At 44.5% G+C, this 14,905-nt stretch overlaps 2 protein-coding genes across 2 annotated transcripts in view; one reads left to right on the top strand and one right to left on the bottom strand.

The window, feature by feature from the left end:
* The window catches only part of LOC124606056 (transient receptor potential cation channel subfamily V member 5), a 339,427-nt gene that overhangs the window by 150,071 nt on the left and 174,451 nt on the right, over nt 1-14,905 (top strand). The window lies entirely within an intron of this gene.
* Nucleotides 5,535-10,773, bottom strand: LOC124606057 (proline-rich protein 2-like). Its single transcript, XM_047138017.1, has 3 exons — nt 10,560-10,773; nt 7,164-7,579; nt 5,535-5,597 (listed from the first exon to the last, which is right to left on the bottom strand). The coding sequence occupies exons 1-3, from the start codon at nt 10,771-10,773 to the stop codon at nt 5,535-5,537; spliced, it is 693 nt and encodes a 230-aa protein (XP_046993973.1).

Below are 14,905 nucleotides of genomic sequence, written 5' to 3'. Positions count from 1 at the left end.
ACTTTGTTTCGGGACCATAGCCATAAAACTAGTTACCATCACCAGTGACAACTTCTGAAATAAAGTTTATATCATCTTGAAACAGGTGTTTAAGGGAAGCTGGAACGCCCTATCGCGACAATGTTAAATTTAGTGACTTGGCTTCCCTGTATTTCAGGAACCACTGTGACCATTAACATGAAACTTTTATAGTCATTACAATGTATGTTCTGAATCTACTGAAGTACAATAATTGCATTCCAGCCTGTGCTTTCGGAAATACAATTTTTTAGTTACACTGATAAAATTTTGTGTGCTTCTTCGTATGGTATCCTAAATAATTTTAATTACACATAACATTATGTTCTTCTTTTAGTTCAGTAGACGCAGGATATGTATGTTATTACTTCCTGAAAATTTGAATACTCTACTTGAAGTGGCTTCTGAGATTTATGGAAAAAAGCAACAGAAAATGTAAATTTTCTTGGACGGCTTCTGAAGTTTCAAAAGACTGTAACTCACTTAATATACGCTTGATTTTTTAAATTTTTAGTCACTCAGAAGCACTCTGAGCCATACTGTATATCATTCTCTGGATCTTTTTGCAAGTTTCTCTTCTTTTCTTCTTTCTGGACTCCTTAATGGCCAAATGTATTGCATACTCTGCTTTATCAAAGCGAACCTTGTCCATCCGTTCAAGTTGTCCGTTACAGTTTACTCCAGTATTAATTCCAGTACCGTGCATCACTTTCACCTACCAATGTTGCCATCATTAAAAGCAATAACAGCATCACTGACCCCCCCCCCCCCCCCCCCCCCACTTTAGTATCTTCATTCCTACAAAAACATTTTTTGGTACGCGAGTCCATATAAGATTATTGAACGGCTCATTGGGATATTGAGTCTGAGCATACAGACAATTCTTAAGTAATTCGGGATTTACCAGGTCTCTGTAAATTGGTTTTATGATATCCATGAGTGATGCTGGGATGGAATGTTTGTGGCTGTATGAACTGTCTCAGTACTGTATTTTGCAGTAATTGCACCATGAATCAGGTCCAGGAGGGCAAAGTTGGTGTACTGGTTTTTCTTTAGTTGACAGTCTGTGGAAGAAGGTAGCCCATACTGCCTGTTTCATTTTCAACAAATCCTCATTATTATTTCTAATGACCATCCCATAATACTGCTGGAGTTCATCAATCATTTTGGGTGTCAGCCTGTCTCTTGTGGTTTTACCATCAGAAAGTTTCTTGTCTCTCAAACTTTGTTTCAACTTCCTCAACATGGTGTCCATCCTCTTCTGGACATGACCTTTATAATATAGCAGTCCACACCCTTCTATATAAAAAATTACCGATTTTATTAGATCTTGAAGTAATGCAAGTAAAAGTTTTAACATTTTCAACCGGTGTAGATAATATTTTAAAAAATAAAATAAAATACTTCCCATGTGGGTTTATAAGTGATTATATATATATATATATCATTTTATTCACAAAATTGCAAATTTTATAATGAGATAAAAATCCGAAAATGTGAAAAAAAATTTCCATTCTAACTCCGCTTAAGTTTCTTCCAGACCTCCATGCAATCTTATATCAAATAATCTTAAAGCAGTCATGACGCCAAAATTGGCACAATACTTCCCTCGTAATCCATATGGGATGCAACATACTCACTTTGGAGGGTGACGTGAGGTTTTAAGTCATCATCTGTCTTTGACATGTGTGCAAGGCTGCAACAATGACAGCCGAGGTTTTTTCAGGTCTCTGTGGTTGGAGACAGTACAAATTGTCTCGGACCTCAATAAATGGTTCGAATGGCTTTGAGCACTATGGGACTTAACTACTTAAACCTAACTAACCTAAGGACATCACACACATCCATGCCCGAGGCAGGATTCGAACCTGCGACCGTAGCGGTCGTGCGGTTCCAGACTGTAGCGCCTAGAACCGCTCGGCCACATTGGCCGACTGACTCGGACCTCAGTTTGTGGACGTAGATAGCAGTAATGGAAATGAGACGCCGGTCTGGCTTTTGATGTGCTTTTGATGCTTCTTCACGTGTTAACACTAACGTGCTAAAGATTACAGACACTGATTTATAAACTGAGTTCTGTGGTCCACTTAACGCAAGTTTAAAACATAGGTGAGGCTTACAATCTCAACATATTACCATATGCTGCAACCAGTTACCACACGGCCCTCTCACTCTATTATGATTACGGTACATACAGTATCGTCTAAAACTCATATTCAAACCATGAATCTTAAAACGAGTCAGTTAATATTGCTGTTACATGTTACAATGAAAGTCACAACCAATTATGGGAACATACAGACAAATTTCTGAAGTAGAAGTCTAGAATTACATCAGGCAAGTTCTAACAGGTCTTTCAGCTTTCAAGGTGAACTGAGTATAAGTGTTCTCACCCACATAGCTTCTGTTGTTGGCTGGTAGACATCCGAGGCGCTGGTCTCGACGTGGGTTGAGGTCAAAATTTGCGGCCGGTTGGAAATCCGCGCCGGCCGAAGTGGCCGTGCGGTTAAAGGCGCTGCAGTCTGGAACCGCAAGACCGCTACGGTCGCAGGTTCGAATCCTGCCTCGGGCATGGATGTTTGTGATGTCCTTAGGTTAGTTAGGTTTAACTAGTTCTAAGTTCTAGGGGACTAATGACCTCAGCAGTTGAGTCCCATAGTGCTCAGAGCCATTTGAACCATTTTTGGAAATCACCTCGCTGCTTGTCGATCTATGGCCTCTATAAATTTCGTTTGTATATGTTTTTTTTACAGTTGGCGCGTGTCTGGTTCGTCTATTGAGTCCGATACGCAATTAGTGAGCGCGACATCAGCGGTTCTTCGATGCATATGGCCGCATACTGAACTGGCGAAAGCGAGTTGCGTCGTCTCCTGGAGCTGTATATCTCAACCTAAGTTACCCGGCTCTGTGCAAATGTTCGTACTTATTCTTTATTTTTCTGGCAGTCCTTCCTGATTGTCATTACGCTTGTCTTTTTCAGTTCTGAGAGCTATATCTTCACACGTACCGTAGGCGTTGCAGGTATCTTAAATATATGTTAACGCTCTTGAATAACGTTTTCTAGTGTCGTGCCAGCTGAGGGCTGACTGCAACGGTCGGCATCACAAATCGCCGTTCGCCCGTTTTTTAATTACACTACTGGCCATTAAAATTGCTACACCACGAAGATGACGTGCTACAGACGCGAAATTTAACCGACAGGAAGAAAATGCTGTGATATGCAAATTATTAGCTTTTCAGAGCACTCACACAAGGTTGGCGCCGGTGGCGGCACCTACAACGTGCCGACATGAGGAAAGTTTCCAACCGATTTCTCATACACAAACAGCAGTTGACCGGCGTTGCCTGGTGAAATATTGTTGTGATGCCTCGTGTAAGGAGGAGAAATGCGTACCATCACGTTTCCGACTTTGATAAAGGTCGGATTGTAGCCTATCGCGATTGCGGTTTATCGCATCGCGACGGTGCTGCTCGCGTTGGTCGTGATCCAATGAATCTTAGCGGAATATAGAATCGATGAGTTCAGGAGGGTAATATGGATCGTCGTGCTGGATCCCAACGGCCTCGTATCACTAGCAGTCGAGATGACAGGCATCCGCATGGCTGTAACGGATCGTGCAGCCACGTCTGGATCCCTGAGTCAACAGATGGGGACGTTTGCAAGACAACAACCATCTGCACGAACAGTTCCACCACGCTTGCAGCAGCATGGACTAGCAGATCGGAGACCGTGGCTGCGGTTACCCTTGACGCTGCATCACAGACAGGAGCGCCTGCGATGGTGTACTCAACGACAAACCTGGGTGCGCGAAGGGCAAAACGTCTTTTTTTTTTTGATGTTTACAGCATCATGATGGTCCCATCCGTGTTTGGCGACATCGCGGTGAACGCACATTGGGAGCGTGTATTCGTCATCGCCATACTGGCGTATCACCCGGCGTGATGGTATGAGGTGCCATTGGTTACACGTCTCGGTCACCTTTTGTTCGCACTGACGTGGACGTTACATTTCAGATGTGTTACGACCCATGGCTCTACCCTTCATTCGATCCCTGCGAAACCCTACGTTTCAGCAGGATAATGCACGACCGCATGTTGCAGGTCCTGTCCGGTCCTTTCTGGATACAGAAAATGTTCGACTGCTGCCCTGGCCAGCACATTCTCCAGATCTCTCTCCAATTGAAAACTTCTGGTCAATGACGGCCGAGAAACTGGCTCGTCACAATGCGCCAGTCACTACACTTGATGAACTGTGGTATCGTGTTGAAGCTGTATGGGCAGCTGTACCTGTACACGCCATCCAAGCTCTGTTTGACTCAATGTCCAGGCGTATCAAGGCCGTTATTAGGGCCAGAGGTGGTTGTTCTGGGTACCGATTTCTCACTATGTATGCACCCAAATTGCGTGAAAATGTAATCACATGTCAGTTCTATTATAATGTATTTGTCCAATAAATACCCGTTTATCATCTGCATTTTCTTCTTGGTGTAGCAATTTTAATGGCCAGTAGTGTATTTACACCAGTTACGAGTCTGTGCATAACCTAGACTGTTGTCTTCAAAATCGTTCTTCAGCACTTCGTGCTTTCTCAAATTTTAAACAAAAGTTTCCACAGACACACTGTTCTTTCAGGTCAGTCGGCGCAAAACCACAAACTCACGAAGACACGACAATGGAACCACAATCACCAATAACTAACCAGACCACTCTGCCTGCAGCCATTTGTCAACGAATTTAAGAGGCACTTGCCGGTATCTCATTGTACTCGACACGTAATCGGCTCAAAATTCCCATTTCGGGAACTTTTGCTAACCACCTCGTAGTATCAGACTCAGCAAGCACTTTTAAATCTCTGGAAAACTCCAAATGGGAGACTAGACATGAAATAATTGAACCTATACGAGAATCATTCGAAAATATATGAATCAGTATAGGAATCTCCTCTCTATATGTTCTCAGATCATGTAGGATTGGCTTACAATGACAGGTTGACCAGCTGACGAATGAAAGCTGAGTTTCTGGCCCTGTAACTAACGGTAGTGTACCACACTTATTTATAGCACAAAATAATTTATCAAGATATGGATACGGAATCTGACCGAGGAAGAATAGACAGAGGATTTCAGCCTTTCAATCCACCTCGAAAGTTAGTATTTTACTTCGACTGAACCAGTAACGGCAAACTCTCTCTGGTTCCAAAATTTTTAGATGAGCGCTATCCTGGTACGAACGTGTACTAGCTAAGGTTCAACACCCACCTGTATTGGATAGGTATCAAGAAAACTCTTTCTGCCACTTTCGGAAGAATGTACACGGAGATGCTAACCACATGCTGTTTTCCTGCAGTTTTTACGAAGAAGAGCAAAACGCTTAGTGCAAATCGATGTAAAAGTTAAGTACCTCTTCCAAAAAGCGCATTTGTTTTATTGCACAAAATCATTTCTTATGATATAATAACATATTTTGGTGTACCATCAGCTTTTACATAAATACTCTAATCGCCAGGAGTATTATTCCTAATCCCCACTCCTTTTTAATTCTGCTTTGTCTGCAGCTGATATCGTGTCAAGCTTCTTTGGCTGTAAGTAATATGCCTACATGCATACTGTAAGAAATCTCAATCCATTGTTCAAACTTTTTGAATTGTGATTTCGCTGTATGCATATTTTTGTGCATATTTTTGTAGACAAGTTTTACCAGTATAGTTCTATGAACCCAAGCCAAAACAATTGCATAGAGATACCGTAACTTTTAAACTTTAAATCAGTGAAATACTTGTAATAAGAAGCTACAGAAAAACAATAAAGTTACATAACAACGATCGACTTATCTGGATATATTTATTGTTATAATACATTACAAATACAGTAGACTTGTTAATTTATTCAAAAACTGATGATCACGATCCAGTGACTATCAAACTATTATTTGAGAACTTACAAAAGTGTATGAGGGTGGACTTGTCTTCCTGCAACATCCCAAACTGCAGTTTGAGCCCACCTTTGTATCTCCATGCACTGGCCAAAGATTGTATTAAACTGATTTATTGACACAGACATGGAGTTTCAGAAGTGATGGTCAATATTCAGGGATATGACAAAAATGACCATTCGAAACAAGAAAGTCAAGTAAACAGGGGCTCTAAAACGCATACCTTAAGGGCTATGAGCAATTCTTGATCTTTGATACAGTGAAACAAATCTCTTCTACTGCAAACTCTTTGCTTTCCGTATTTTGGGAGGAACTAGTATGGACCAAAACAACAACAAAAATGTCCAGTAAACATGTGCTCTAAAATGCATACCTTAAGAGCTATGAGCATTTTGCTATTTTCAAATACACCTCTTCTAATGAACAAGTGCTCATAACTTAAGGTATGCATTTTAGAGTACATGTTTACCGGAAATTTTTTTCTTGTTTCGGTCCATACTTTTGTGGCGGTGTTCGTAGCGACAAACAATTCGCTGTAGAAACGGCTTACGAAGTCACCGCCACCCTTTTAATAGCGGGCCGACCGGTCCGCTGGAACAGTGAACAGAAAGATGAAAACCCAAACACTCTGATTAAATAAAAGTCGGTACTTATCTTTATTATCGAAGATACAGAAACACAGTAGTGAACTCCCTGTCTACAGAAATCTGTCTAGTTCGAGTCGGAGCGGCTAGGTCAGCGTCGGCTGACGACAAACAACAACTCTGCTGCGATGAACACACAACTGACTAGCAAGTACACAATTCGGTGGCGAGTATACAACTGAGCGGCGAATACAGAACTGTCCTAGCGCTCGCGACTCCAGCGCTTAAGAAGCCAGAAGCCAGCGGTGGCGCGCGCAGACTTGCGGCGATTTCCTGTCTCGCTGGCGCTGCTTATACGGACGGCGTCCGGACTTTGATGCTGCCAACCTTTTGGCAGCGGGCTCGGGTGGCATTACTGGCTAGGATATAACACTCCTCCCCCCCAAATCGCCGCACCGTCGTTGAGTAATGACGTGGCGAGCGCCGACGGCGGGGGAGGGGTCTGGCCACAGGCGTAGCAGAAGAGACCGGGGCGGAGACTGTTGTCGGTGGCAGTCCCCGGTCCGCACCCCAGCATTGGCTGCGCGGGACCTCGGGAAACACCGACTGAAAACCGAGGTCAGGGTGCACGCCTGTGACCACGGGCGCAGCTTCTGGTACTGGACGCGACGGGGCGTCGGGACCCACGAAGAGAGGCAGCGTCTCCTGACGCTGCGTCGACGGCTGCTGAGTGGGCGCCGGACAAGGCGCTGCGGTGTCAGACTCCTTGGGGGTGCCCAAGGAAAGCGGCTGCAGGACAGGCTGCACAGCCACCGCTTGGGAAGGCGGCCCGGCTGAGGGGTCGACGTCCATCAGCTCCGAAGGCGGTGGCGACTGAAGAGGGACCGCAGGCGCCGGAGCGACCACCTGGGGCGCTCCCGGATGAAGCTGCGCGGGAGGCATCAACGGGACGGGCTGTCGGCGTGGTAGCGGCGACGGCTGCTGCTGCTGCCCTGGGGGCGGCAGCGAAGTCGGAAGGCGCGGCTGGAACCCGCCGCGGGCCAAATCTGTGGACAAAGAACGAGCGGCAGAATCCGGGCGGCCAGCGCGGCGCAACTGGTTCTGATGCCTCCTGTGCACCCCAGTAGCACCTTGAACAGTATAAAAACCGCGACCCTGGACACTTATCACGGTACCACGTTCCCAACGACGGCGACCGTGATAAACTCTGAAAAAAAACGGCGTCGTTGCGCTGAAAACGCGTGCGATGCTCAGAAGCGGCGGGTCGATCCGGGGGGTGCAACAACCGTAGTAGGGTGCGATGACGACGGCCGTGGAGAAGCTCCGCAGGCGAAGGGCCGTCGCGTGGCGTGGTCCGGTACGACGACAGGAACGTGATGAGGGCCTGCTGACGAGAGTGCGTAGCACGAAGGCGGTCCATATGATCCTTGAATGTGCGTACAAAACGTTCCGCTGCACCATTCGATTGAGGGTGGAACGGCGGAGTAAGAACATGGCGAATGCCATTGGCAGAACAAAAACTTTCAAATTCAGCAGAGGTAAATTGTGGACCATTGTCAGACACTAAAACTTCTGGAAGACCCTCAATACAAAAAATTGAAGTCAACGCCTGTATAGTTTGTGCAGACGTTGTAGACTGCATGGGCACAACAAACGGAAAATTACTAAATGCATCTATCACGATGAGCCAACGAGAAGTCCAATATGGACCAGCGAAATCAATATGTACTCGCTGCCAGGGACCGGCAGGGCGTGCCCACTCAAAATAGCGTTGAGGCGGAGCAGCTTGGTGTTCGGCACACGTCGAACAATCTGTAGACATCTGCGTAATCTGCTTATCAATGCCGATCCATGTACAATGACGGCGGGCAAGCTGCTTGGTGCGGACCACTCCCCAATGACCTTGATGCAACAAGTCGAGGACCTTGGATTGGAGCACTTGGGGAACCACTACACGAAGCTGGTCATTCTCGGTGCGTAACAGCAAAACTCCGTGCGAAACAGACAACAGATGACGTTGCGGATAATAGCGACGAACCACAGGATCCGATATGTCCTTTGCCTTGGACGGCCAACCACGTTGAACAAAACGTAATAGTAAACTCAGATGAGGATCCGTAGCTGTCTCACGTGCCACCTGACGATAATCAATCGGAAAATCCCGGAGGGATTGATGCTCATCGGCGTCAATCTGATGGCAAGAGTCGTCAGAGGAATCGAAGACATCATCCGCAGCAATTGGCATTCTAGAAAGCGCGTCAGCGTTTGCATGCTGAGCTGTAGGGCGATACAGTATCTCATACTGGTATTGTGATAACAAAAGAGCCCAACGTTGTAGTCTCTGAGCAGTTCGCTGAGGAACTGGTTTAGACGGATGAAACAGTGACGTCAGAGGCTTGTGATCTGTTACTAAATAGAATGGTCTACCATAGAGGTAGTGATGGAATTTTGTGACACCTAACGCAATAGCCAACGCTTCCTTGTCCAATTGGCTATAATTACACTGAGCTTTGTTTAGCAATTTAGATGCGAACGCAATAGGACGTTCGGTGTTACCGACTCGGTGAGACAACACAGCACCGAGGCCGAAAGAAGAGGCATCACAAGCTAACACCAGAGGCTTGTTAGGGTCGTAATGGACCAGACAACGATCATTCAATAAAGCCTCTTTAAGCTGCTGAAAGGCTGATTGGCAATCAGCTGACCACACAAACGGAACATTCTTACGGCGGAGACGATGCAACGGTGCAGCAATCTGTGATGCATTAGGTATAAACCTAATATAATATGTCAATTTGCCAAGAACTGCTTGCAATTCATGCAGATTGCGAGGGGAGGGCAAATCACGAATAGCTGCTAAATGTGACTGGGAGGGATGAATGCCTTGAGCATTAATAACATGTCCCAGATACTCCATCTCCGTAAGGAAAAATGAACATTTATCGATGTTGCAACGTAGGCCTGCCTGAGACAACACTGTAAACAAACACTCCAAATTACGGAAATGTTCAGCAGGCGTCCGACCGGACACAACAATATCGTCTAAATAGTTGCAACACGATGGCACATTAGCCAGAAGTTGTGACAAAAAACGCTGAAAAACAGCTGGAGCTGACGCACAACCAAAAGGCAAACGCAGAAAACGGAACAACCCCAACGACGTGTTTATGACAAAATACTGTTGTGATGGCTCGTCGAGGGGTAATTGCAAATATGCTTCACGGAGATCAATTTTGGAAAAGAAACGAACTTTCCCTAACTTGTCCATCAGCTCGTCCGGTCTAGGCAAAGGAAAAGAATCAATGACAGTCTGAGGATTAACTGTCGACTTAAAATCAGCACACAAACGTAACTTGCCAGACGGTTTCTTTATAATAACTAAGGGAGAAGCCCACTGGCTTGCTGAAACGGGTTGAATAATACCGTTGTTTTGCCAACGACGAAGTTCATCTTCTACAGGTGCCCGGAGGGCGTGAGACACTGGACGAGCACGACCAAATCGAGGCTGAGCATTATCTTTTAACGTAATATGAGCGGCAAAGTTCGCAGCACAACCTAGTTCGTCTTTAAATATGTCACTGTATCGTTGACACAAATCGGTTATGCTGTCTTGAGGAACAACAACAGAATTAATTTGCAACACATTGTCTTGGATAGACAGGCCAAACAAGTCAAAACAGTCTAATCCGAAAATGTTTACACTGTCTGTAGCGCGGAGCACTGTGAATGAAACTGTTTTTGTATTGCCACGGAATGTGGCTGGCACGCTACATACACCTAACACAGGAATTTGTTCTCCACTATAAGTAGCCAAAGAATGTTTTGCCGCTGAAAGTTTAGGGCGGCCGATAGCCGCATACGTAGCACTATTTATGAGAGTCACAGACGCACCAGTGTCTAATTGAAATTTGAAGGTCTTATCCTGGATGCGTAGCTTCACAAATAGTTTATTACACTGTCTCTGGATCGGTGCAGTGGAGGCGGAAGACACAAAATCAGCGCGTTTAGCTCGTGTTCGCTGCTTACGACAACTCGTGGGTTGGGCGGGTGGAACAACAACTCCCGTTTCACTTGCAGTCTGTACATTACTTTTTACAGCGTTGGAATTACGCTTGGGTCGCATAGCAGAGGGCTGGGTGGGTGGCTTATTGCGAACAAGTTTATTACCCACACGAACCGTGGAAGAGTCTTTAAACGCGACCTTCTGGGCGGGCTGGCTTTGAAGAACATGAATATCCATGGGCTGGGCAGCACTAGAATTGTTCTTGCGTTTACGCAAACAAACAGTCTGGATGTGTCCTTTCCTTTGACAAAAGTGACAAACCGCGTTTCTTAACGGGCAACGTTCACGAGGATGAGCAAGAACACACTAAGGGCAAGACTTAACTCTTGCATTTTGCACACGCGGCTGACGAATGTGTTTAACACGACGCGGCCGGCTAGTGTTTACAGTCTGACTCTGCCGGTGGGGCCGCGGGCGTGACGTAACTTGCTTAGCACAGGCAATTTGAGAAATACATGGCTGATCTAACTCACACTCAGCATAGTCAAAAGTATCTTGGGCTTCAATGATGTTCATCACAGTCTCTAATGACGGGTCAGGCAACTTTAAGATAGCAGCACGAATACGAGAATCTGCAATGTTTTGAGTAATAGCGTCTCGTAACATGACATCACTGTAGGAAGCTCCACACACACAATTAAATCGGCACTGACGGGTGTGGCCCCGTAAATCCGTTAACCACTGTTTATTAGATTGATGTGGCAGTTTCTTTAATCTGAAGAACTTGAATCTGGCTGCTGCCACATGAACTCGCGACTCGAAATACTCAGCAAGCTTGTTAACAACAACGTCATAGTCTAAAGCTTCTGGCTGGGATTCTGGGAACAACTTACAAAGTAGTCGATAGACTTCCACGCCTGCAGTGGAAATTAAATAAAGCTGCCGCTCAGTACCTGTGATTTTGTAGACTGTCATGTGCGCCTGCAACTGCGCGACATATTCTCGCCATTCTTCTCTTGATGCATCAAAAGCACGGAAAGGTGGTGCTGCCTGTGCTTGTTCCTTTTGTGTTGGAGGATTAGCCGCTTGTTTGGCGATTGCTTCCACCAGACTTTGTATTTGCTGACTCCGTAACAAGATCAACTGTTGTAATTCGGCAGACATAGTGAACACAAATTAAACCAGCCCCCAAAATTTTATCACTATAATTAGTAGAACCAGCCCTGAACACGAGTTCGGAAGTCCTCGTCGCCAGTTTTGTGGCGGTGTTCGTAGCGACAAACAATTCGCTGTAGAAACGGCTTACGAAGTCACCGCCACCCTTTTAATAGCGGGCCGACCGGTCCGCTGGAACAGTGAACAGAAAGATGAAAACCCAAACACTCTGATTAAATAAAAGTCGGTACTTATCTTTATTAGCGAAGATACAGAAACACAGTAGTGAACTCCGTGTCTACAGAAATCTGTCTAGTTCGAGTCGGAGCGGCTAGGTCAGCGTCGGCTGACGACAAACAACAACTCTGCTGCGATGAACACACAACTGACTAGCAAGTACACAATTCGGTGGCGAGTATACAACTGAGCGGCGAATACAGAACTGTCCTAGCGCTCGCGACTCCAGCGCTTAAGAAGCCAGAAGCCAGCGGTGGCGCGCGCAGACTTGCGGCGATTTCCTGTCTCGCTGGCGCTGCTTATGCGGACGGCGTCCGGACTTTGATGCTGCCAACCTTTTGGCAGCGGGCTCGGGTGGCATTACTGGGTAGGATATAACACATACTAGTGCCTCCCAAATTATGGAAAGCAAAGAACTTGCAGTAAAAGAGATTTGTTTCACAGTATCGAAGATGGATTGCTCATGGCTCTTAAGGTATGCGTTTTAGAGCCCCTGTTTACTTGACTTTCTTGTTTCGAATGGTCATTTCTTCATATCCCTGAATATTGATTATCACTTCTGAAACACCTTGTATACAGCAGCAAAATCTGTGTATTTTGTAAATTCAATTATTGAATTTAACAAATTCGCTCATCCATTAAATTTCTGAAGCGGCATTCTGGTCTTTCATAAGTCAGCTATTTATATTTTGATTTTCAATTAACATGTCTATTTGTAGAGTCAAAGAAAAGAAAAGGTAGGTACGGAGACGACTTAAACCTGTCCAATGTGAACTTTCAGGTAACGCTCACAGACACGTGTTATCCACATTCAACGCTCCATGTTACAAGTCCGCTAGGTAGGTATACCGTTAAAGTAACCATGGCCTAGAACTATGTGTGATTGTTTGTATAAGGATAGCTCCAAAGTGGAAGTTTTCAATTATCCAAAGCAATCAACATTTCTTCTCAATAACGTTCTTATATGACGTAGATCACCAGCAGCAAAATACGAGTTCTTTTCTACGATGGATCATTCATAACACCTCCATGACCATCACATGCCAAAAGTTGCAAGAATCGACGTTAAATAAGCAGTACAGTGAAAGATCATAGATACACCTTAACCAAACGTTTTAGCTCATCGTTTCTGTAGCTGCCGCAATTTAATTTTTGAAATTATAGAGCTTACCTTCGTTCGACGCGGTTGCTGTACGTAGTGACATGTGACATACTGTTACTTTCCGAATTTATTTTCAGCTACCCTTACTTGAATAGAAGCTTTCGAAATGTGGTGCTACAGAAGAATGCTGAAGATTAGATGGGTAGATCACATAACTAATGAGGAAGTATTGAATAGGATTGGGAAGAAGAGAAGTTTGTGGCACAATTTGACCAGAAGAAGGGATCGGTTGGTAGAACATGCTCTGAGGCATCGAGGGATCACCAATTTAGTATTAGAGGGCAGCGTGGAGGGTAAAAATCGTAGAGGGAGACCAAGAGATGAATACACTAAGCAGATTCAGAAGGATGTAGGTTGCAGTACGTACTGGGAGATGAAGACGCTTGCACAGGATAGAGTAGCATGGAGAGCTGCATGAAACCAGTCTCAGGACTGAAGACCACAACAACAACAACAACAACAACAACCCTTACCTCGGGAATAGACGATGTTTACAGCTGACCTTGAATGGAGAACAGGCCTAGCTTGTCCTTAAACGCTAGAATAAGGAAAGGCATTCCTAAATGTTTTCTCCTAAGAGTGTGTAATTACACTTACCGATGTACTGGGCTCCAGGAAAAGCAGAAGGCGGCAGCTGGAAGTGACTGAAGAGTTGAAATGGAAGAGAGACCTCATTGAAACACAAACTCAGAAAGATTCAAGTTCGAAGTCAGATACCCTAAATCGACACACAGCAAACTACTAAAACTTTAATAATTTTTGAAAGCTCATTATGAACAGAAGCGATCTACATCTTATTTCATTGATAATGATAAGTAGTAACAGCAACGCTGTCTTATTTCATTACTGGTAGTCGGTTTTTAGTAGACTACCTTCGCACACAGGGTGACATTGAAATTTTACAAAATTTCCACGAGGGAGGTCAGGAATAACACAACTATACACCTTGTACAGCAGTCCAAATACAATAAAGCAACAAAAATAAAATACAAAATTATTATACCAATTGGTGACCTGTGTACGAAGAGCAGACATGTGGTACATGCCATAAAGCACCAGTCGTCAAATGCTGAGCGGCTTCAGAATGCTATGCGTTCTGAAGGAGAATGTCTGCCCATAGACCAACACCTGATCAATGATGAAACCAATGAGAACTGCAACACGATAAATAACGTAAGTATAACATGAAAGATCGCATAATACAAATGTGAAACCATAGATATCAGTCGTAAATGTCAAATACATTTTAAGAGCATTTATAATATTTAAAAAGGGAAAGATAAAAACGGAAAAGCCACAAAAAAGGACTAGGATAAGAGGAACTACTATCTTCTATAGTAGTACATAAAACTAACTGACCACACATGTTTTGTCTAAGATTACTGTGCTGGCAATATAAACGTCAGTGCATAAATGTATCGAACATGATGCTGCCAGTTGCCATTTGGCGAATGGCTTGATGTCCAGCGAAGATATGCACCTGTCGAAAAGTAGATGTCCATCCAAAGATGTTTATTACAGGGATGCCGCCGCTTACCGTGGAGACAGACGCTATCCAAGCCTGTCGTCACGGCATAAGCAAGCGTCCTTGCTCATCTAACAAAACAGCGTCTGCATCGCCATATGCCCGTCATATGTTTAAAACGTTGCATTTTCGAAAAAAGAAAAAATCTAAACTTATAAGACAGGGCTGATCATTTTAGCAACGGATGCCACCATTAATGCAAAGTCGTGTCGAATATATAAATATATAAGTATTCTTTACTTATATATTTCAAAGAATGCTACGAATACTCTTTGGGCATAACGAAATTA

This window comes from Schistocerca americana, chromosome 3, assembly GCF_021461395.2.
Source record: "Schistocerca americana isolate TAMUIC-IGC-003095 chromosome 3, iqSchAmer2.1, whole genome shotgun sequence".
In the NCBI taxonomy this organism is placed as follows: Eukaryota; Metazoa; Arthropoda; class Insecta; order Orthoptera; family Acrididae; genus Schistocerca; species Schistocerca americana.
This window is presented reverse-complemented; position numbering and strand designations above follow the sequence as displayed.